Below are 23,850 nucleotides of genomic sequence, written 5' to 3' on the forward strand. Positions count from 1 at the left end.
GCTGGCTTGGGGGCACCAGGTGGGGTTAGAAATGTGAGGGTGGGGGCTCCCTGGATACTGAGGCCCCTCCAGCCATCTGCACGTGGCTCTGCTGTGCAGGGCATGGGCTCCGGACTCGGGACCCGCTCATCCTCTTCACGGAGGGAGGCCGCGGCCCGGGCATGAGCTGGCAGGTTCCCAGACCGTTCGCAACCTTGGGTCACTCCACCCATTGGATGGCAGGGCGGCAGTGCCCATGACCGGGCTGTGAGCAGGGTGAAGGGGCGTTCCCGTTGACACAGAGCCTGGCACTGTCAGCAATCCTCTGTCCCCGTGACTGCCCTGTACCAGGACACTAGCCCCCAGCTTTCTCTCTGCAGGGCTCCCCGAGGGCCCGGGACAAGCTGGATACACAGTAGGAGCTTCAGTACGGTCCCCTTCCCTGGCACTCCTGTGCACCATAGGTGGCTTTTCTGTCTGGTGTGGCCATGGCTATGGTTTTACAGAGTCTCAATAACACGTCCCTCAAAGGGGCGGCGAGGGTCAAACTGCCTGGGGCTCAGCGCCTGGTCCCCAGGTGTGTGTGCAGGGACAGGGGGCTGTCATACATTACTGGCTCTTAGACTGTGCCCCTTATACACACATGCACACACACGCACATGCATTCACTTGCTTATCTGCTCACACACAGCTTCATACAATCACACGACCGTTTCCCATGCACAGGTACATGCACGTACACCAAGCTTCACAGCCTGGGGAGGGGGAGGGAGGGTGACAGGCTGTCCAACTGGCTGCACATCCCTGGACGTGGGGGCTGGCAGGGGCAGCTCACCAGCCCCTCCCAGGGCCCAGCTCACTGGGCTCTCTGACTGGCTGCCTGACTTCTGCCCCGGCCAGGCAAGAGGGAGGACACATCCCCCCTAGGACCCGCCTGGCTCAGCAGACACTGTTGCTGGCTGCCAGAGCTGGCCCTCGGAGACCTGACACCAGGATCTAGAAGCCAGGAGCGACCTTCATGCCCAGCACACCTGGGCTGGGTCTAGATCCCTCCAACACTGGTCTAAGCATCACCCAGCAGGCAGGATGTTAAGCCCAACTGGAGCCCAAATCCGCTGACAACCACTCTTAATGGATACTATTCACCTGCACTCCCATCCCCAGGGTGCCCGGCCCCCTGTCCCGCCACCGACCTGCCTCTCCCGGATCCTGATGGCCGTGTGCCATGGGAGTGTCCTCAGACTCCTTTTTCCAGGCACCTGTTAGCTTTGGTGCCAGGGCCAGCGCCCCTGGAGCCTCGTGACTGGCGGTCACTCAGGGTGGGGCTGCATTCTGGAGCAGCTCCTAAGGCCAGCAGCTCTTCTGAGGGTGGGTTGACCCGTAAGGCTCCCCCTCTGTGACCTTGCTCGTGCCCGCTCTTAATCCATGCCCTGCAGGGAGGTGGTGACCCATCCTCTCAACACCCCTCGTGTGAACTGGGTTCTACTTGGGAGTGGGGGAGTGGTGTGGGTGTTGGGGGACGGTTATAGGGGATGTCCACCAAATGCAGAGCTAGTCCTTAATATCTGTAAGGTCCTTAAAAGTGATCTCCGTGGAAACTGCCCAGATGTCTACCAATGGACGAACAGAGACACAATTGTGGTCCCTCCATACAATGGAATATTATTCACCTGTTAAAAAGGAATGGGGCGGACAGAGAAACACACCCCATGGCCGTGCAACACGCTGGACTCCTTCTCTGCATTCGGCAAAGCAAGGGCGCCATTACCGCGGGTCATAACCAGCACAAGAAACTCCTGAGGATGTCAGGCTCCTGGGCATGAACAGCGAGACAACACCCAACAAAATAGAGGATGCAAAATATCAACCAAGTGCCCTAATCAAACATATGTCGTCTCCTTCAACGATGGCCTTGGGAAGGCTACATCAAGGTGGCTGTCCCGAGCCAAATTAAAAACGTCTACATGGAAGCCCTGGCTGGTTGGCTCAGTGGTAGAGTGTCAGCCCGGTGTTAGAAGTTTCAGGTTCAATTCCTGACCAGGGCACACAGGAGAAGCGCCCATCTGCCTCTCCACCCTTCCCCCTCTCCTTTCTCTCTGTCTCTCTCTTCCCCTCCCACAGCCAAGGCTCCATGGAAGCAAAGTTAGCCCAGACATTGAAGACAGCTCCATGGCCTCTACCTCAGGCACTAGAATGGCTCCGGTTGCAGTGGAACAACACCCTAGATGGGCAGAGCATCATCTCCTGGTGGGCGTGCCGGGTGGATCCCAGTCGGGTGCATGCAGGAGTCTGACTGCCTCCCCGCTTCTTATTTCAGAAAAATACACAAACAAACAAACAAAAGTCTACACGGAAAAAGGAGGGCTGGGAAGCAGGTCTGGTCAAGGGAACCAGGAGAAGACCACCAGGAGTGCGGCGCCAAGGCCTCCGGCGGACGAGCTGTGGAAGGCAGGAGGCATCCTTGTTCCCTGATCTCACACAGGAGGGTGTGAGCACTGGGAGCCTCACATTGGGCGCCATCTTGGAGGCTGGGATGAACGAGGCCTCCTGCACATTACACTCTGAATGCATGGAGTGGCCACAATGGGGCACCCACCACTTGTCAGCCAGTGTCCCTGGCAATAGGTCAACAGAACACACCAGGTTCTGTCCACTTGGCAGTCACAGCCACGTGCAGAGGGAGGTGGGGTGGAGACCTCTTTTTCTATGCTCAGCATGCATCTCCCCATCTTCAGGGAATAGTACCCTGAGTTTTTTGGGGGGATCCCCTCCTGTCTCTATTCCCAGAGCCCTGTCAATCACTTGTTGTCTTCAGGGATGGCCATGTGACTCAGACCTGGCCTATCAGAGCACCTGTATCTCTTTGGCCGCAGGATTGGTTCAGGGCTAGGCATGTGACCCACCCAGTTCTAGCCAATAGCTGTCAAGCTGTGCACTGTTCCCACAGGGGAGAGGATGGGCAGAATGATTTGTTCCCACTGGCCCTGGAGCAAAGAGAATGTTTCCTCAGTGGGGAACACTGTGGGAAGACAATGTGACCAGAATAAGGGGGGTCATGGAGGAGAGCAGGTCTGAGAGATGGGGTTTTTGTGGGGGAGGGGGGTTGTGACAGAGATAAAGAGAGACAGAGAGAGGGACAGATAGGGTCAGACAGGAAGGGAGAGAGATGAGAAGCATCAATTCTTTGTTGTGGCTCCTTAGTTGTTCATTGATTGCTTTCTCATATGTGCTTTGATGGGGGTGGGGGGCTATAGCAGACCCAGTGACCCCTTGCTCAAGCCATTGATCTTAGGCTCAAGCTGGCAAGCTTTGCTCAAATCAGATGAGCCCATGCTCAAGCCAGCAACCTCGAAGTTTCGAACCTGGGTCCTCCATGTCCCAGTCCAACACTCTATCCACTGTGCCACCACCTGGTCAGGCTGAGAGCCGGTTTTGATGACAGCATGAACCTAACCACGTCACAGACGCCTAACTGGGAGGTCTTGGAGCACCATTTGCAGAAATGATACGTGGGTTCCACCTCTCGGGGTCACTGCAGCATGAGCCGTGGGCGTCGTCAGGATGCTTGATTCCCCCAGGAACGTCCACCCCCAGGGCTGGCTGTGGGCACTCACCCTGGGTTCTTTTCCATCTGGGTTCCCTGTCTTGCAGCTGCCCCTTGGGCTCCCTCCTGGGGGCTCTCTGTCGTGCTGGGGTCAGGAACATTCACTCCTGTGTTTGTTTTCACAGAGTTTGCAAACTTGCACCTTGGCCTTGAACCAGGGAAATACTGACCCTTTCCGTCCACTCACCCAGCTAGCCCCCAGAGGAGCCCCGGAAACACCATAGGCAGGATGTCCCGACAGCTGGAGAGAGAAGGTACTCCAATTCAAGCTTCCAGCCCGGCAAGGCGTGTATACCACCCCGAGCCCCTGCTCGCCATTGTCTGGGCGCCATGACTTGTTGCCCAAGCTGATCCCTTCTTCCCACTCATGGGGATGTGTCCTCTTCCAGCCACCCTGGTACCCTGTTCAGATGCTCAATAATGTCTCCAAAGCCGGAGACCCCACTGGGACTCAGAGCCCGGGCTCCAGCCCCTTCCTCCTTCCCATCCGTCTCTGTGTCACTGCCACACCTTGAAGGTCAGACACCACAGGACCAAATGGCCCAAAAGCACTCACCCCGGATGTCCGCCCTTCAGTGCCCGCAGGAACCACGAGTGAGTCAGAGCTCATTCCGCTGAGGCCACACGGAATTGGCACGGCCAGACCAAAATACTTTTGGGCTAATTCATTTGGCAAGAGCATCAAAGCCCGAAGAGGATGGAGTCCAAGTTTTCTCCTCTTTTAAAAAATAAAATTAAAAAAAAAAAAAAAGAGAACAAAATAAAATAAATCCTGGCACGAAGAAAAGCAAAACTCGGTCTTTTCATCTTCTGCATTCGCCAGAATGGAAGTGTCATGAAGGCATGACCACATCTGCTGTGGGTCACCATTGCGGTCCCTGCACCTGACATTGTGCCTGGCGTACAGCAGGAGCTCAGCCAACGTTCGCTGGAGGGCGTTCCAGTTACTGTAGCTAGGTGAGAAACTACCCACAATGTAACGGCTGAAGACGCCCCGTTTATTATAGTTGTGGGTTCTGGGGGTTAAGACTTGAGACGGGGCATGCCAGGAAGGGCTTGTCGCTGCTCTGCGGCATCTGAGATCTCGGCTTTGAAGACCCAAGGCTCCGTGGGTGAGGTAGGGACAACACAAAGGTGGAGACCTGGAATCATGTGGAGGTGTCTTCACTCATATACCTGGTGGTTAGTACTGCCCTTCTGTCTGTTGAGACCTCAGCTGGGTGGCTGGCCATGCACCAATGTGTGACCTCCCTCCCCAAGTGGCCTTTCCACCTGGGCTTCCTCACAATATGGCGGCAGGATTCCAGGACAAGTGTCTTCAAAAAGACCAGGAGGGAGTCACATCACCACCTGTGACTTGTTCTCAGAAGTCACTGAGCATAGCCTGTGGTTCCCTCAGCTTCCAGGGGAAGAACCACAGGCCTGTCTTCTTGACGGGAGAGTTGGGGCTCCTGGGCACACTGCGAGAAGAGCATGTGGGAAGGGCGGTGCTACTGCAGCCGCTTTGCGATATGTAGCCTGCCTCAGATGGTGAATGGAGGAGACCAGGTGGGAAGGCAAACCGACACACCCTTGCTGTGGCTTTCTCAACCCCATTCGAGTTTTCATTAAAACTGAAGCCAGATCAACGTCAAATGTCTCGGTGCTACAGTTTTGCGAGATGTGATCATTAGGGAAACGGGGTAAAGACAGATGGGATCTCTCTGTATAGTTGTTATGACTCTCTGATTCTTCCCATAAAAATTCGGTTAGAATGGGAAGCTGAGCTCCTGCTATTCAAATCATGAGGCGGCCACTGGCCCACTGGGCAAACACAGACCCACGACGTGGTCCCTCCGGGTGCTGTCTCTCACCTGTGAGTCGGGGCCAATAACAGTCGGGATGCTGGAAGGTTATCGAGAAGATTAGAGAAGCTGCCGCCTGGACAGGATCGGGGAGAACAGCCGGCATGACTGCGTTACCACGCCTCTCACCGGCCTCCTCGCCACAGGACCACACGCCTTTCTGTGGAATCCGCTGCCATTTGAGATGACAACTCACGTTCCACACAGTCCGATGGGAAAAGCTCGTAAGTCTCTCGGAAGAGTTATCACGCCAGGAGACCTCTTTGCCCGAGAGATGGCTGGGAAGTCGTCTGGTGGCCAAAGCACTCGCTGGCTGCCAGAGCCACTCTTACATCAGGAAAAAATATATATAAGATAAAAGCCAGGGTAGGAAAAGAAGGCCAGTGTTTGAACTGTCCAGCCTGTGGCCCAGCAGTCAGGACATGTCCCCACAGCCTGTGTGCTGAACCCCTCTGCTGAGTCTGTGCACGGGAGGTAGAGCACACAGCAGTGTGACCTGTAGGACCATGCTGTGCACCAAGCTCTGTGGTTCTGCTCTCAGACTTAAAACTTGGAGCAATTTCTAAGACACTCTGCTGACTTTCCCTGTCAAATGGAATCCTCCATAGAGGCTCAGAGAGGCCGTCCCTCGTCTGAGATCAGATGATGCAGAATTACAGCAGGTGGCCGGCTCCTCCCCTTGGCCAGCATCCGAGGTGACCCTGCAGGTGGCATGCTGCCTGCCAGGCCCTGACCTGACCCAAGAGCCTCGGTGCTCACCCTTGCCCATGTACTATCACTGCTGGAAGCTGTGCTCAGATGACAGCCGCTTTCCCTGGCTCGGTGTACCTGTGGCCAGTTTGCCGCAGACCTCACCACTCCCTTTTATCTCTCTGTCTCCGACATGTGCTTCTCTCCAAATTCCTTTTTGTCGTGGAGAGATGAGCTGATGGTGGGATGTTCCTTGCACACACATCTCTATCAGGGCATGAGGGGGCTTAGCTCAGGGATGTGTGAACATCACAACGTGATGGTTCCAGTGAGCCATGCAGGTGTGTGTGCTGTGACCCTCGCATGGAGCCTTTGTCTGTCTCGCTCTTTCTGCAACTTTCTAGCTTGACCAAAACCTACTACTATTGATGGGATCAAACACAGTTAAGTGTTGCGGGCCAAGGTGCGTACACGCAGGACGTCCTACAGCCCCAGAGTCTCAGAATGTGACTTTATTTAGAAATAAGGTCCTTGCCTATTAGAGATAGTTGAGATTGAGGTCACCCCGCTATAGGCTGGTTCCCTAAGCCCACACAACTCCTGTTCTCACCACAGAAGAGACAGGTAGGAGGAGGCCAGGCAACAGCACTGGCAGAGAGCAAGGACGCCAAGCGCACTGCGGAAGGCCAGCAGCCAGCTGACAGGGAGGAGCAAATGGCAGGGAGGAGTCTTCCTCCACCTGCAGGGAGTGCAGCCCTGCGGACGCCCTGCTCTTGAACTTCTCGCCTCCGGAATCATGCAAGAATAAAACGTCATTTTTTCTGGAGCCACCCAGTGTGTGGCACGCCATTGTGGCATCCTCGAGACACTGGTACCTTTGGTGACTACAACTGGGAAAGGTTCCTCCCTGTCCTGGAACAGAAATGGCAGCTGGCCCTGAAAGGACAGTTCATACACATCAGAAAGCAGGTCCTGTCCAAACTGCTATACACAGCTATCTTCTCAATCAAAGCCTTCGGGGCCACTTGTCCCAGGGTTAGACACCCTCGGTCTCTTGCTGAGACCAATCGATGAGCCACTCAACTGCGGCAAAAGCCCACGCTGAGTCCCAAGGGGCAGAGGGGCTTCTCGCTGCCGCAGCAGCCGGTGGATGGGGAACACCTGGGCCCCGGGGATACCGCCCAGGTCCTGAGAACTGCACTTGACCTCCCAGAAGCTCGAACGGTGGCCTGACAACAATTCAACGGGACGGGGACAGTCCCGGCGCCCCCGCCTGCGCGTCTGAAAGAAACGCGGGGTATTGACTCTGCACGCCCGGCCCGCCCTGGGTACACAGCGAGCCATTTCTCAGAGCGTGTTGGCACACCCGTCACAGGAATCAGCCTTAACTGGCCCCGTTTGCCAGTCCCAGGGCATTTCAGAAGAGTCAAGTTAGGAAGGTGTTTCCTGAGGGTGAGTCAGACGCTCCAGGTGCTCCGGCAGCTACTGTATGAAACGCCAGGCACAGACCTGGCGCTGTAGCACAGACCCGAGCCCAGCTGCTGGCAGCTTCGGGGAGAGAAGGAAGTGCAGGACGGCTGGCAGGCAGGCACCGAGGGTGTAGGGCGGGGAGGGGAAGGTGGACGAGGGGAAGAGGGGGGCCTGGCTGCAGGGTCTTCACAGAGCAGGCGAGGATGCAGAAGGGGGTGCAGCTAGCTTTGACCGAGCCAGGTGGGGGGCTGGGGCAGGAAGTACAAGCAGACAGTGGACGTGAACAGGAAGGCTGCCCCCACTAGTGACGGTGAACAAGGCCAGTGCCCCGAGCGAGCACCTGTCCTCGCGTGTGCCCTCCGAGCTCCTGATCCCCGGGTGCAGTGTCAGAATCCGACGTCATCTCTGAAGGAGAGTAACCCTCGCTTTCCCTTTGCCAAGAGGATGTCTCCATGATGCATTTCAGCCAAACGGACGAGGGCCTGGTTGGATGGGGTCCGCCAAGATGCAAACCATGCCCGCTGAATGGCTTTCCCCAGGAAGGTGTCCTTCTTCCTGAGCCTGCCCCCAGCCACTCTTAACCCAGCCCAGGCTAACCTACCAGGAAGACACATTTCTAGCAAAATACCAAACTATCAGCTCCTAATCCTCTGAAGAGGGCCCCTGAAACAGGCCTGCGATGGCACTTAAATTCTCAAAATCAACGCAAGGAAGAGAAAGGCATTTGTCCTTGGCATTTTTCCGCAGTCCCTGCCGCGGGGTCCCTGTGGGCTGCCATATTGTTTCCAGTTATGTTTATGGTGAACTCAGGACTGTCAATGCTTCTGTCTTTTGTAAAAGGTGGAAGGAGGCTTAGGAGACCAACGTCTATCCTAAATCTTCTAGGTGCGTTTTCAAGGGGGAAGGTTTCTAGGAAGAACAAGGTGGAAAGGAAAAGAGACATTTTGCAAACCGTGTGTGCATGGCTCCTGAGAGAGGGGCTGCTGGAGTGGCGCGTGGGACATTGAGGACTCTCTAAACAAGACAAGGGGACGGAGGGACTGAGGTGTAGGTCATGGTGGCAGAGAAGAAGACGCAGACCTGGCTCAGGACTGTCAAGGCGATGCAGAGCTGTGCTTGTCACAGTGAAACTGCGGGTCCTGGCTGGAGGGGGGACAGGGAGCGCCAGGTGTTAGGGTTCTGGTTCCCTTCAGGCATAATGTTGCTGCACATCCTGGGTCAGTGTGTCCACTGTCCGCCTGCCTGTGCCCTCAATCAACCTCTGGAAACCTATCCATCCAGATGGGGGACTGGGTGGCCCTCAGCTCACCGCTCCCACATTTTCAGCCCAACCCCAAAACGGTGTGAACAGGCAGCGTGCGTGCCCCACGGGGACCTGAAACCAGGACTCAGCTGTCTCTGCATCCACCACAAACCAGACGCCGGATGTCAACCCCACGATGGCCAGGGACCCATCACCAGGCTCTTCAGGGAGAACAAAATCCAAGCTAGAATCATTTTCTAAAATGTTATAAATGTGATATTGAATGTAGAAATTTATACCTAGAAGTAAAGAAAAGTAGAAATTGAATGTCTAATGGGAGTGTGAGGGGGTCATGACAAAACTGTGATGTCATGGAATGTGAACTGACCATCCCAATGGTTTTGTTATAGAATATTTCATGCTAGAAGTAGGCGCTGTCCCCATGAGGGCCGCACAAGACGGGTGTGATCTGCATGCCTTCCCATGTCATCGTCCAAACGCCATAGGATCCCCCCTGTCCAGGCAGCCCAGGTTCCTGCCTTGTCCTTGTGTATTCAACTCAGTTAGGGTTCCCTTCCCTATGGAAGGGACCAAGAAATTCTGGGGTATGACAGAACCCCCACTGGTGCCCAGCAAGGTGGGGAAACCTGGGGGTGGGTGAGGCCTCAAAGGAGAGGCTTATTTTGGTGACATGCCCTGCAGCTGAGCACGCCTGACTCAGTGGGAATTTGGGCCGGCCTATCATGGATTCTAAGGGAAGTTGGAGGACACCACACCTGTGTGGAGCTGAGAGTTGAGGTCGGAAGATAGTGGCATCCCTTTCACAACCCCCCCCCAGCCATCCAGGGCCCCCAGCACTCACAGGGACAAGCCCTGGTGACCCAGATGACCTCAGCCCCACCTGACGAGGTTGGGCGGCCTGGCTCTGGGCCGGCAGACAGCCAGCCCTGTTTGTGCCGGTTCAGCCACCTGCTCCCAGGTGACTCACCTGGGTTTAGCCTGAAGGGTAAACCACAGGCCAAATCCTGCTGGGAACCCTCTTTGTGAACCCCAAGTCTGCCAGCCCACAAACAGTAATTAAAGCATCCCAACCCCTGCTCGGTACCTATAATTAAGCTCACTTCACACAGAGGGAAACCGAGGCAGAAAGCTACATGACCGCCATGTTGCAACTGGGCGGTAGCCCCCCCCCCCCAGTGATCTTGTCTCCGTGTCTCACCCAGATGCGGGGGATCCCTTGGGTGACACCCCAGGAGCTGGGCTGGCCATTGCCCCTGTTGACCCAGAGACCACGGCCACGGTGAAAGTGGACACAGGGGCTCATGGAGAAGCAGACTGCAGGAGTCCCGTCCACAGGACAGGGGTTGCCCGCTGGTGGCCTGGTCTGTGGCTAGACGTGGAGATCTCGAGAAGCTCGAAGTTCGGTTTTTAGGGGAAAATGGTACTATGTTTTAACGTTGGCCAATCAAGTCAGATTTCTTCAAAAACACAGCATGGATCCAACAGAGCCTGGGTGTAGGGTGGAGTCCACCCTGACGACACAGAGTGGGACCACCGTAGCTCGACAGACATGACCCAGCAGAAATGTCACGCGGGCCACATCCGGGATGTCACATCTCCCAGCAGCCACTTTTTAGAACCTAAAGGGAAAGAGGTCCGGTGGAGGGTGAGTGCATCTCAGTCAACCTATTTGGTTACAGTGACACTCCCCTAGTGTTTGTCACTGTCACCCAGGTTGAAATTCACATGATGCGAATTTACCGAAAAGGCAGCCCAGTGCGTTTCTCCCGCCCTGTCCCCCAGTGGGGACCTCGTGCTAGGGGGAATAGGGGCCACTCAACACATGCGCACCGGCCCTAGCTGGGTGGCTCAGTGGATCAAGTGCCCACGCGGTGCTATAGAGGTTGCAGGTTCTATCCCCAGTCTGGGCACGTACAAGAAGCAATCAATGAGCACGCGGCTAAATGAAGCAACTAAGTAGAACAAGTCGATCGCTTCCTCTCTCTCTCTCTCTCTCTCTCTCTCTCTCTTTCTCTCTCGCTCTCTCTCTTTCTCTCTCTCTCTGCACCTAACTAATCTACATGGAAGGTCAAGTCAGGAAGAAATGTGCATGAGTGACAGCCACAGAGGTCTCAGTGAGGTGTCAGCACCTTCCGGGATTCTGGGAAGCTAGCTGTTCATGTAGGGCGGTACGGACCTGGTCCTGCAGGCAGGCAGTGGGCATGGGGAGCAGAAACCATCCCCAACACCCTCCTAAACCTGGGCTCTGGGGCCTGGGCCATCCTTCCCCACGAACAACGGCTTGTGTTGGCTTCCCACGCACAGCGCGGAGCACTTGCATTCACATGTCGCTGCGGCCCGCAGCATTGCTTCCTAAACCACATCAAACGCATCTTCCAGCCACACTTTTTCCTCCGTGAAACCTGAAGCCTTAAGTGGGCCCCGGGATTATGCTGGCAATTAGGCGGCTCCCGGCCCAGTGGATATGCATTCAGGCTGCCAAAGGCGGCTGAAACGTGCGCCTTCGCCCCCGGGGATGCTGGTGGTGGGCTCCTGTGTCCCGGGACACCGTGCTGTGATCCCGGCAGAACCATGTGCACACTGGCCTCGGGGCTTCTGTCTGTGGCCACAGAGGTCTCGGCGCGGGAAACTCTGGAACTTCTTCGCGCCCCTGGTTTCAATCGCACCCTCTGCACAGCCACCGAGCCCAGGAAGCAGCTCACCAAATCACCATCTGAGGACCAAAACGGTAGCTGCCTGGCCTTCTCCCGGGGGAAGATGCAGCCACAGTAGTCAAAACGCGCCACCCCTGATTTGCTGCCCTGGCCAGCCCTGAAGGACTGAGGGACTCTGAGGGACACAGCAGACCCAACCCCCCGTGCCCCTCCAGGCACCAGGGGCATCATCAACGGGTCCTAACCCCTCCCCCCCCCCAGCCTCTGTCCAAACTTCAACCTTTATGTTCCCAGAGACGGGAACCTTTTTTGATTGAAGCCAATCAGAGTTGGGTGTTGTCACTTACCAATGCAACAAATTACAAATGCAGTAATACTAACTAATGCAACAAATTACAAATGCAGTAATACTAACAGATACCAACATCTGGGGGGGTGGCTATGCTAGGTTCTGTGATAAGCTTTTCTCATACATTATATCATTTAACCCTCTTAATAACCTCTTCTGGACACAAGTTCCATCTTACACACAGAGGGCAGATGCCCAGAAAGATTGAATAACATACCCAAGGCTGCCTGCAAGGGAGCTGCCAGCCCTCCTGTGAGTTAGGGGTTGATTGAGCCTGCCAGGGGCACTTGGTTCAGGGGAATGGATTTGGGGACCCCTGGGCACATTGGAGGGGGCAGCCCTCCCTCCAGGCAGACACAGGCCAGGGGGAGGAAGTATGGGGGAGTTGGATGGAAGCCCCCTGTGTCCCCATTGCTGAGTGCCTTGTGCGGGTGGCATTCGCACACCTGAAGGGGGCCCTGGCTACCCCACATGCACATGTCACCCCGCCCCGCCAGGCCTGGACCCCCACAGCCTCCATCACAGGGGACACCTCCTTTGTACGCCATCCCCGCTACTGCCCACCCCTGGGGGAATCTAAGGAGGCCTGTCAATATGCTGAAATTATTTTCTATTTGTAATTATTATCTAGTCTTTCAAGAAGAAGGAGAAAACATAATATTTTCTAATAGTCAAGGAAAAATAAACACAGGATGAGGTTCCTGTTGGGGCGGACCCAGCTGATGGTCTGGGGCACCTTCCACGCCTTCCAGCCATCAACAGGGCACAAGCTGCATTCGGACATCAGTGTAGAAAAAAGCATCATCACAGGACCCCCTGAGAAGGCCATGAATCCTGGGAATGCCCGAATGATCAAGTGAATTCTGCTTCAAGGTGAGATTTTTAGTATAGGTGTACTCAAAATCTAATTCTGAAACTGAATTCGTATCTTAGATTATATATGCGTGTCTATATCATATTTAGATGTATTACAGAGAGAGGGAATGAAGGGGAGAGAGAGAGAGAGAGAGAGAGACTGACAAACCAACGGACAGATCCTGTCAGTGGAAGAGAAATATCCTTCTCGGTGAGGTTAGGGTTCAGCTGCAAGAGTCGTAATGAAGGCCTTCCCGAGTCATACTGTAGGAAATAAGGCTGAAATGTACACAAGAACAACAGCGAGAGGTCCTGGCTGGTTAGCTCAGTTGGTTAGAGTGTCGTCCTGATACACCAAGGTCACAGGTTCAATCCCCAGTCAGGGCGCATAGGGGGAAGCGGCCAAGGAATGCATGAATAAGTGGAACAACAAATGAATGCTTCTCTCTCTCTCTCTCTCTCTCTCTCTTCCTTCTCTCTGTTCTCTCTAAAATCAATCAATCAATTAAAAAAAATTAGAACCAAACTGTCTTCCCGGCTTAGTGTCCTTTTGCCCTTGAGTTGCCACTGACCATGAGCGAAATGACTGTCTCTTCTCTCGCAGTGAAACAAGAGGGAGAGGAGACCCATCTCCGAAAGAGAGCAGCTAGTCCACGCTGCGTTCTGGATCTGTGCTGGGGAGAGAGATGACTGGGGAGTAGGGGGCACTGGGCGGGGGGGGGGGGGGGGGGGGGGGGGGGGGGGGGGCTGCGCTGTGAACTCCGCAGCCATCCTGCCTGAGAAACAGGCTGAGGATATCCGTCCACGGGAGGATGGGGACCCTGCAGCTGTTTTTGCCAGAAGGACCCCATTTTGCTTCCAACTCAGCAGAGAGCCTCCAACCTGTCACCTGCTGTCTCCTGTTTAAATTAGAAGAAGGAGAGAGACGCTGGGAGCTGGCACTTCAATTGGAAAGAAAAAGGACTTGTAAGCCGCTGCTTTTAGTGAACCGCCGTCCCCTCGAGCCTGCAAAGGCAAAGGAAGAATTCCATAAAGAAACGCAGATGGCCTGGGAGCTCACGGCCTGATTTACGCCACACAGTTCCCGTGCACGTGCCAGACGGGTGCTGAGTGCTGCAGGAGTCGTCTCCCGGAACCCCCCCCCCCCTGACCTTGCAGAGGAGGTGCTGGTATTATCCTCGCTTGGTAGCAAAGCCCAGAGAGGGTAAGTAACAAGCCTGAGGTTGCACAGCCGTGGACAAGGCCAGTGTTTCCTCCGCCTTGTCCTCATCATTTGTGACCCTAGAGAATCTGTTCCAACGCCAGAAAGCAGAGAGAGGCGACAGGAAAATGGCAGACACTTCTCTGTCCTGGCCGTCACCTTGCTACAGGCTGCTGACAGACACCCAGCTGGGCCCCTCCCTGGGCATCCAGACACACAGACATTGACTGGCCGTGTATCTGCAGTGGAGAGGCAGGCAGGCAGGCAGTGCTGGGAAGGACTGCAGCCTATGCTGGCTTTGAATCCTGCTTCTGTCCCTTGTCTGCCATGTGGCTTCACCCAAGTTACCCAGACACCAAAGCTTGCATTTCCTTGTCCCCAAAATGGGGCTCTTCCCTGGCCTCCTTCCTGGGGTGGCCGTGAGGGGTCCCTGAGCCATTTCATAGGACAGCTGAGAACGTGGTCCAGCGCCCAGCTGGCTCTGCCCTCATTAGCATCCGAGTAACTTCCTGATACCTTGTTGGCCTGCGCACTTTGGTCCTCACTCCGTCACCTCCCAAACCCCTGCTCGCCTTCTGTCCTCGTTGCATGTCAGCGACGAGGACAGCTGCTAACTCGGGACACCCTCGCCCTGTCAAGACTTCTCAGGAACCACAGCGTCATCCTCATCCTGTGCTGTGAGGTTGGACCCCACGGGTCCCGTTTCTCAGATGAGGAGACTGAGGCACAGAGCCAGGAAAGGAACTCACCCCAGGTGACCCGTAGCTAGAACCAGGGAGGAGGGGCTCAGAGGCAGTTCCACGCGACTCAGCCCCACAGGGCTGCCCAGTGCGTGTGGCTCAGGCCACGTATCCCAGGCTCAGCCAACATAATGAGGTCACAAGGGGGAGCACAGCTCTGTCCTGCTAAGGCAGGAGAAGGTGGGAGGGTGTCCCCCACTCTGCCCCTGGTTAGCCGGCCCTCCCTCACCTGTGTGGGGCTGCCGCCCATGTTGGGGGTATGGGGGAGTGGGAGGGGGAGGGGTGACCTCTTTCTGAGCCTCCCTGTGGCCTGCATCCTAGGGACACAGGCAATGAAAGGGTCCCCGGGCTGGTGGGTGGGGGGGGAGGGACAACTCAGAGGGAAAACACATGGGAAGGTGAGTAATTAAATCAGTGGAGACCACACGGTCACCACGGGAGGGGGACAAAGACGCAAAGCAATTCCATCGAAAAACAAAGTTTGATCTCACATCGGGTGACCTCATTTCCGATAGATTGTTCCTCGGACATGTTTGGAATATCAATGTGCACGCACACACAGACACACACACTTCTGTCCCATTCTGGAATTCCATGTATGTACACACACACACACACACACACACACACACCACACCATACACACACCATCCTTCGGGAAACAGCCCAACACAGAATCCCAGGTCGAAGGGCCTTTCCTAGGGGCCAGCTTTGCCACAGGTTAAGGGTCAACGCGTTTGTGGTTCAGACCAGACCTGCGCTAACCCTTCCTATATTTTAAGCAGATAACGTCCCTGTAATTTGGGAAGCACTTATATCTCTGGCTGGGCGTGCCTTGTCTCAACCCCCTTCCCCTCTCTCTCTCTCTCTTTTTTTTTGTCTGTTTGTTGTTGTTGCCATTGTGGGTTAAGATGAAAAGAAAAAGAAACACTGTATCTTTAAATGAGGAGGCTCTGAAGAATGGAGCTGGGCAGTGAAAAGGCTAATGCACTGTGGAGGAGTTTAATCTAATTTAGTTGGAGGGTGTCTGTCTGCGGTGTTGTTTTTTTTTGGGGGGGAGTGTGGGAATAGAGGACAGAAGCTGCCCCCTTCAATGGTCCCCCCTGCGCCAGAAGCAGTGGGGAGCCCCGTCTCCACCACTGATCCAAAGCCAGGCTTGAAAGGGAGATTAGAGACGAGCTCTGATTTGCAATTCACACGAAGGCACCCCGTGGAACCTTTGGTCATATTTCAAACCCCATTCCAAGGGAAGGAGGCCTTAAAAGAGCAGCCTAAATTGTGTTGGAGGGGCCAGCCCCCTCTAGCCATCCATTTCATGATGGGGGGACTGAGGGAAGAGGTGGCTTTGTGTGTTTGTTTGTTTGCCCCTCAGTGCGCTGCTCCCTCCAACCAACGTCTTTTTTAGGTGCAATTAAAAGTTTCTATATCTGACGTATTTGCTGCAACTTGCACTGGGTCCGGGGCGGGGGGCCCCTCCCGTGCACTTTCTTTAGAGAGCATCACGCCCATCACAGGGCTGGAAGTGTTTCCCTTAGAGAAAAATGTGGGGTGGGGGTGGGGTGGGGGGGCACGATGAGCATGCCTCCTTGGTCAGAAAATAGAATTTTCCACGCTTGTTTTTTTTTTCCTTTCTTTCTTTCTTAAATCTGATAATAAGTTTCTGCAGAAACGTTAACACAAGATGAGGTCAGGAGAACGAGTGCCTGTTCTCACCAGAGACCCCTCCCTGTGCCTCCTAGGAAGCAGATCACATTTCATTCCTACCCGGCAGGAGAACTGGAGAATTGGGGGATGTCCTTGACGAAACATAGGAAGATAAAAGGAGAAACACAATCCTTGCCTCCCTGGACGGCCCAGAGACCATCCAAAGGGGGCGCTGCTGGAAAAGCGCCGACATTGTAACCTGAACCCCCCCCCCTTTTTTTATCTTCCACTTGACCAACACGATCTCTGGGTCATTTTTAACCAGGGTTCCCTGGTAATGCCCACATTCGCTCTTCCCGTGAGCTTGTACGGTGCTAACTCAAAAGGTTTCATTTCCTTCTGTGGCTGAAACTGTCAGTATGTACTTTCTCTATTTTTATTTTTATTTTAGAGAGATTACGCGGGCTTTCTCTAATCTCATTACAGGTAATAAAACAAAACCTGGAGAGGGCTTATAGTTGCCATTGACTATAACATCACAGGCACGGCCACAACTTTGACTCTCGGCAACACCCCTATAAACGTTATTTTCATACTTCTGACTTTGCCCGAAACGGAATAAGACTCTGCCTCTCCTTCTGCTTACTTGAAGGAGAGAATATTTACTTCTCTTACTTGAAGGAGAGAATATTTACTTCTCTTACTTGAAGGAGAGAATATTTACTTCTCGTTCAAACTCTTCCCTGAAAAGTGCTCTTTCAAAAACCTTATCCTTTCCTGAGAGAAAGAGCCCGAGAACTTGGATGTAGCGAATGTTCTTCAAGAGTCAAATTTTCCAAGGTATGTATAGATATAGACATAGACATATTTTTTTAGATGATGGGGGTTTGTAAAAAAAAAAAAAAAAAAAGTAGAAAGGAAGAAAAGAAATATCCCTTGTCCCTGCATGTGATTTGAAATCATGTTTAATTATAAAGTTTCATTAAAAACCTTTGCTTGGAATTTTAGAGGCCTAATAAGATTTCCATTAATTTAAACATATCACTATTCCCACGACAGCCCCCAAATGCTTTCCCTGGCCTCTTTCATCCGTGGTTAAATATGTAAATAAAATGTCTAAAGTCATTCTTCAAAGAAGACAAAAGAAAAAAGGGCTGAGGGGGAAAGACAGCCATAAAATTCCTCCCAATTCTCCATAACATTTGCCAGAGGGGGGCCGGTTGGCAGCCCCAGAGAGCAGCAGGGGACCCGGCCCTCTCCTCAGAATCACACATCTCCACCCCACCCCCAGCCCCAGCACACACACACACACACACACACACACACACAGGAAAATAAAATAAAATAAAAATATCTTTTCAGCTGGAGCCATCAAACGGCCCCTTTCATTTATTAGTTACAGAGCTATCTGGCACCGGCTGATTTCTCAGAGAGCCCTCTTTTTCTTTTTCTTTTTTTCCCCCGAGAATAATGTCTATTTGTCAGTTTCCCCTGTCTCGATTGGGCCTGGAGAGCAGCACTTCTGCTGATGTTCTTTTTTTTAAATTAAAAAAAAAAAAAAAAAAACGAGAGAAGAAAGCCATGTAAAGTGGTGAAAGCTAAAAATAATGGGTCTGAACACGACTGAATTAAAACAAGACATAAAAGATCAATTAGGAGGCGCTGCTTGGGGCGTGTATACCCTGCTCCTGGTGTCTGGCAGTCTCCCTGCAACTCTTGCACAATGATTTTTTCCAATGGTTTATGAAAAAAAAAAAAAAAAAAAGGAAAAGTCGTGGCAGAAGCAGGGGCAGGAGGGGTACCATGCCCAGTGAAGGATCTTGGCAAGGGACATTCTAGGACAGCCAACTGATGATGTCCACCGAGTCTTATTTAACTTAAAGTTTGAAAGTAACTCACTACACTGAAACAAACTGACCAGCAGGAAAAGCCAATGATTATCATAAGGAAAACGGCAGCTGTGTTGAGAAAGCTTTGTGGTTTTTTTCACTCCAGAAGTAATAGCTCAGCAGACGAGGGTTGTTCTGACTTTGTGAGTGTATCTTTTCCATCTTTCTCTTCACTCCAACTTACTCCAGCTTCCCGGAACATGTCCTATCAACATCCGGCATCCAGGGACAATGAATGATTCAAGCCCAATGGCCAACCTGCTTATATTAGTTCTAGGACCCTCGGCATGTACCCAGCCTCAGTCTTCTCAGTGTTTGCTGGATGGATGGAAGGAAGGAAGGAAGGAAGGAAGGAAGGAAGGAAGGAAGGAAGGAAGGAAGGATAGATGATGGATGGAGACATGATGAATGGATAAATGATGGATGGATGGATAGATGGATGATGAATGAATGAGAGATGGATGGATGGATGAATGGCTAGATAAATGGATGATGGATGGGTGGATAGGTGGATGGCTGGCTGGCTGGCTGGGTGGATGTGTGGGTGGGTGGATGGATGGATGGACTGAAGAAAGGGTGAAGGAGTAGATATGTGAGGTCTCCCGAGTTTCTTAAAGATGTAAAATCCTATGACTTGTTTGAAATAAAAGCCAATACTCAAAACAGCCTTCTCAGAGGAAGTGGCCCACTTCTGCCACAGCTGACAGAAGCTCCCCAGAGGAGGAAGAGTGCCAAGCAGGAGCTTCTGCTCCCCCTGCAGCTTCCTGGAGACACCTGGCAGAACACTCAGGGCCAGCACCGACTCTAGGGGGTGTCCGAAAGCCCTGCACCCCTCTCAGTGTTATCTGAGGATGAAAGGAGGGAAAAACCAGGTCGCTGCTCTGACCTCACCTCCCACCTGGTAAAGCCCTTCAACTGCTCCTACAGCTGAGACCCAGGGAATTTCAGAAGAAATTAAATAGATCCTGGCCTCAAAGGGCGTCTAAGAGAAGAGAGGAGGCCACCTCCCAGGGGTACTGTTTATTTAAGGGTTAATACGCGAAGGAAGGTGAAGCGCTTGGCAACATTCTTTGCAGGCAAGCCCTGGGTGTGCGCGCCCCCTGCGCACACGCCCTGTGCACTGGAAAGGTGCGGGGGGGGGGGGGGGGGGGGCGGTGTGGTGTCCTAAGTGATTTTATCACAATCTGGCCCCAAGCCGAGGGGAGGGGGTGAACTAAGGGTCTTAGTCTAGGACGCTCGCTCCACTTTCTATGAAAACTGAGTGTCGTGGGCCCCTCCCCAGGGAATTGGGGACCTCGAGGAGCAGTTGACCCAATGTCCTCCACTTCTTACCCTCAACTGCGCATCACCTTATGAGTCTGTAGCCAAGAAGGGCGCAGGCCCGGCAAATCACTCGCCAAATAATATAAATACCCGACGAGCGAACGACTTCCTATAATAAATAAACTCAGCCGCCTAGAAGAAATCACCAGCCCTGCCTGGCGCGAGGCCCCTCAACTCCGCGACTTTGATGGGGGCGGGAGTCACCATTATACAAGCCAAGCCCCCACTTCCCAGGGACGGAAGGGGGGAGCAGTAAGAGTCCCAGGAGGCGTCCTGCCCCTCCCCCTTCCTGCCTTCTTGGCCGAGACCTCGCTAGAGCGGCCCTAAAATCTGGATTCCCAGAGCCCCTCCCCTCCCCCCCCCCCCCCCCCCCGGCCCTTCGCTCTTCTCTTTGAAATTTCAAAGGAAGGCCCTCCCCGGAGCCGGAGCCCCGAGCGCAGGCCTGGCGACTTCCAGCCTCAGGACGGTGCGAGCAGGTTTACAAGCTAAAGGGCCACTTTATGGCCAAGGCTATAAAACGCAAATCCCACCTCGCTTTGAAAGCGCCCTCTGCCCGGGACCCACCATAAAAACCAGGGAAGATGCGCCCCCAGCGCCCTGCTGAGGGCACCCCACCCCCTTCTCCAGCCAGTCTCCGAACTTCCAATGACCTCGGCGCCCTTGGGGTTCGCCAGGAAAGGGGGCGCAGTCAGGAGGCGGCGAGAGGCACAGGGTGTCGGGGACAATCCTGAGGGGTTCCCCGTAAAGGGGGCGCAGGCGGAAGGCGGCGAGAGCAAAGTTGGAGGCCGGCGGAGACAGGGCGAAGGAGCAGCGGGCCGGACATACGGAGGCGCCAGGCGGGGAGTCCGGGCCGAGTGGCGGCGCAGGCGGGACAGCGCCGTGCCCCGCGGGGCCGGGAGCCCGCGGCGGGACGCGAGAGCAGGCGGCCCCACCGCCCCGCTTTTTCATGCAAAGCAGCGGCGGAGGCGGGGCGTGCGCCCGGGGGCGGGGCCTGTCACCGCTCAGCTTTTTCCCTTTTGCCTTTTTGCTCGTCTTCTCACCCCCGGACGCAAACCTCGAAACAGCTGCGGTTGGGCCGGGCCGAGGCCGGCGCGGGGGTGGGGTGGGGAGAAGCCACGGCGCGCTGGCCCGGCCACCGAGCGCCCGCGCCGCCCGCCCGCTCCGGACGTGCCACCCGGGCGCCCCCAGAAGAGGCCAAAGTTTGCCGGCAGAGACTCGCAGTGCGCGCTGGCCGCCGCGCCGAGGGCTCGGGGCTCTCCTCGCCTCCCGGTATTGTTCGCCAACTTTGCTCCTCTGCTCCTCGGCCCCACCTCGGCTGAGGCCGGGCGCGGGGAGCAGGGCCAGGCTGGGCGGGCATGGGCGGGGGCCCGGGCCGGGACGCGGAGCCAGGGCCAGCAGCCCGAGCCCGGGAGCGGCGGCTCTGAGGGGAGCAGACCTCCCCGCGAGGGCGCCTCCGACGCCACCATGCAGTGCCCGGGTCCCCGCCTGTGGCTGGTCCTGCAGGTGATGGGGTCGTGCGCCGCCATCAGCTCCATGGACATGGAGCGCCCGGGAGACGGCAAGTGCCAGCCTATCGAGATCCCGATGTGCAAGGACATCGGCTACAACATGACCCGCATGCCCAACCTGATGGGCCACGAGAACCAGCGCGAGGCTGCCATCCAGCTGCACGAGTTCGCGCCGCTTGTGGAGTACGGGTGCCACGGCCACCTCCGCTTCTTCCTGTGCTCGCTGTACGCGCCCATGTGCACCGAGCAGGTCTCCACCCCTATCCCCGCCTGCCGGGTCATGTGCGAGCAGGCCCGGCTCAAGTGCTCGCCGATCATGGAGCAGTTCAACTTCAAGTGGCCCGACTCGCTAGATTGCAGCAAACTCCCCAACAAAAACGACCCCAATTACCTGTGCATGGAAGCGCCTAACAACGGCTCCGAGGAACCAGCCCGCGGCTCTGGCCTGTTCCCGCCGCTCTTCCGGCCGCAGAGGCCCGCGGGCGCGCAGGAGCACTCGCTGAAGGATGGGGGCCCAGGGCGCGCCGGCTGCGCCAACCCAGGCAAGTTCCACCACGTGGAGAAGAGCGCGTCGTGCGCACCACTCTGCACGCCCGGCGTGGACGTGTACTGGAGCCGTGACGACAAGCGCTTCGCTGTGGTCTGGCTGGCCGTGTGGTCCGTTCTCTGCTTCTTCTCCAGCGCCTTCACGGTGCTCACCTTCCTCATCGACCCCGACCGCTTTCGCTACCCGGAGCGCCCCATCATTTTCCTCTCCATGTGCTACTGCGTGTCCTCGTTGGGTTACATCATCCGCCTCTTCGCCGGCGCGGAGAGCATCGCCTGCGACCGGGACAGCGGGCAGCTCTATGTCATCCAGGAGGGGCTGGAGAGCACGGGCTGCACCCTTGTCTTTCTGGTCCTCTACTACTTCGGCATGGCCAGCTCGCTCTGGTGGGTGATCCTCACGCTCACCTGGTTCCTGGCCGCTGGCAAGAAGTGGGGCCACGAGGCCATTGAGGCCAACAGTAGCTACTTTCACCTGGCGGCCTGGGCCATCCCGGCCGTGAAGACCATCCTCATCCTGGTAATGCGCCGGGTGGCGGGGGACGAGCTCACCGGTGTCTGCTACGTGGGCAGCATGGACGTGAACGCGCTCACGGGCTTCGTCCTCATCCCCTTGGCCTGTTACCTCATCCTTGGCACTTCCTTCATCCTCTCGGGCTTCGTGGCTCTTTTCCACATCCGCAGGGTGATGAAGACGGGTGGGGAGAACACGGACAAACTGGAGAAGCTGATGGTGAGGATCGGGGTGTTTTCCGTGCTGTACACCGTGCCGGCCACCTGTGTGATCGCTTGTTACTTTTACGAACGCCTTAACATGGAGTACTGGAAACTGCTGGCCGCGCAGCGCAAGTGCCGGGTTAACAACCAGACCAAGAGCCTGGACTGCCTGATGGCCGCGTCCATCCCGGCCGTGGAGATCTTCCTGGTGAAGATTTTCATGCTGCTGGTGGTGGGCATCACCAGCGGCGTCTGGATCTGGACGGCCAAGACGCTGCAGTCCTGGCGCACTGTCTGCAGCCGCCGGTTCAAAAAGAAGAACCGGAGGAAACCAGCCAGCGTCATCACCCACAGTGGGATTTACAAAAAAGCTCAGCACCCCCCCAAAACGTACCTGGGGAAATATGAAATCCCTGCCCAGCCACCCACCTGTGTGTGAACCAGCTGGGAAGGGTTGGGGGGTGGAGAGCTCACACAGCCAGAATGTGGTGCTTTTCTTGGTTGGTTGGTTGGGTTTTTTTTTGTTGTTGTTTTTGTTTTGTTTTGTTTTTTTAAATAAAGCTAAAAGAAAAAAATTTTAAAAAAAGTTTTTACCCTTGAAATGCAAGATGCCCTAATACGCTGAATAAGTATAAAGTGCACCAGGAAAGGGTGTAGTTGTGTTTGTTTTGATATCCGGAGAAGGAGAGCTAGCCCCTGCTTAAGTAGCCTCTTGTGTAACTAATTTGTGGTAAAGTAGTTGATTCGGCGTGCCCCCTCTGCCAGCCCCTCCTCCCACCCCACCCCACCACACGGGAAGAAAACTTTTGTTTAGAAGTTTCGGTCAATATACATCTGTGTGTGTGTTTGAGTTGGCTTTGCGAGCCATTTACAAATCAGAGAAGAGATAACTTGTTTGCAAATTAAAGGGCCTCTGCTGGGTTGCAGAGATAGAAGAAAAGGGAGAGAGAGAGAGAGAGAAACGGAATGAATCAGGCTTGAAGGTCCTCCGCAGCCTGAGCCACCCCCCGGGGGCCCACCCTCATTAGGACTGCCCGAGGGACAGGGACTCCTGAGCAGACGGGAGGAGAGAGAGCAGAAGCTTGACAGCCCAGCACACTCGGGTGGGTTTGGCCTCCTGGTAGCTGGACTCCGGCCCGAGCCTTCCCAAACGCTCTTTCCCCGGGACAGAAACTTCCACCAAAACCTCACTTTTGTCATAGTCCAACGTGTGCAATATACATTTTTTTTTACCCCCTCTTTCCATGAAAATAAAAAAAAAAAAAAGAAAGAAACAAGTAAGTTCACTGTCTTTATAAAGACAACAAAAGGAACCTTCTAACAAAAGAACGAGTGGCCCGGCCCTCCTCCAAAACCCCTTCGTGTTAACATTTTGTGGCTTTTTTAATGGAAACCAAGCCCCTGTTAGCTGGTTTGCACTGATTTGTGGAAGGGGGGGAGGAGGGGAAGAGGGGAGGGGAGCAGGATCATTCAAAAAGTCCCCCAAGGGCTTATTGACTCTTTCTATTGTTAAACAAATGATTCCATGAATAGATCAAGAAACCCCGGCCTAACAGCAAGTTTAGCCACCCCC

General features: G+C 54.8%; 1 protein-coding gene across 1 annotated transcript; it reads left to right on the plus strand.

Moving 5' to 3' along the window:
• The first annotated feature begins 20,168 nt into the window (after positions 1-20,168).
• Positions 20,169-23,551, plus strand: FZD10 (frizzled class receptor 10). The gene has a single exon (XM_066260833.1). It carries the CDS (start codon positions 20,971-20,973, stop codon positions 22,714-22,716), a length of 1,746 nt encoding a protein of 581 aa, XP_066116930.1. The 5' UTR covers positions 20,169-20,970; the 3' UTR covers positions 22,717-23,551.
• Positions 23,552-23,850: the final 299 nt, after the last annotated feature.

This window comes from Saccopteryx bilineata, chromosome 2 (genome assembly GCF_036850765.1).
Source record: "Saccopteryx bilineata isolate mSacBil1 chromosome 2, mSacBil1_pri_phased_curated, whole genome shotgun sequence".
In the NCBI taxonomy this organism is placed as follows: Eukaryota; Metazoa; Chordata; class Mammalia; order Chiroptera; family Emballonuridae; genus Saccopteryx; species Saccopteryx bilineata.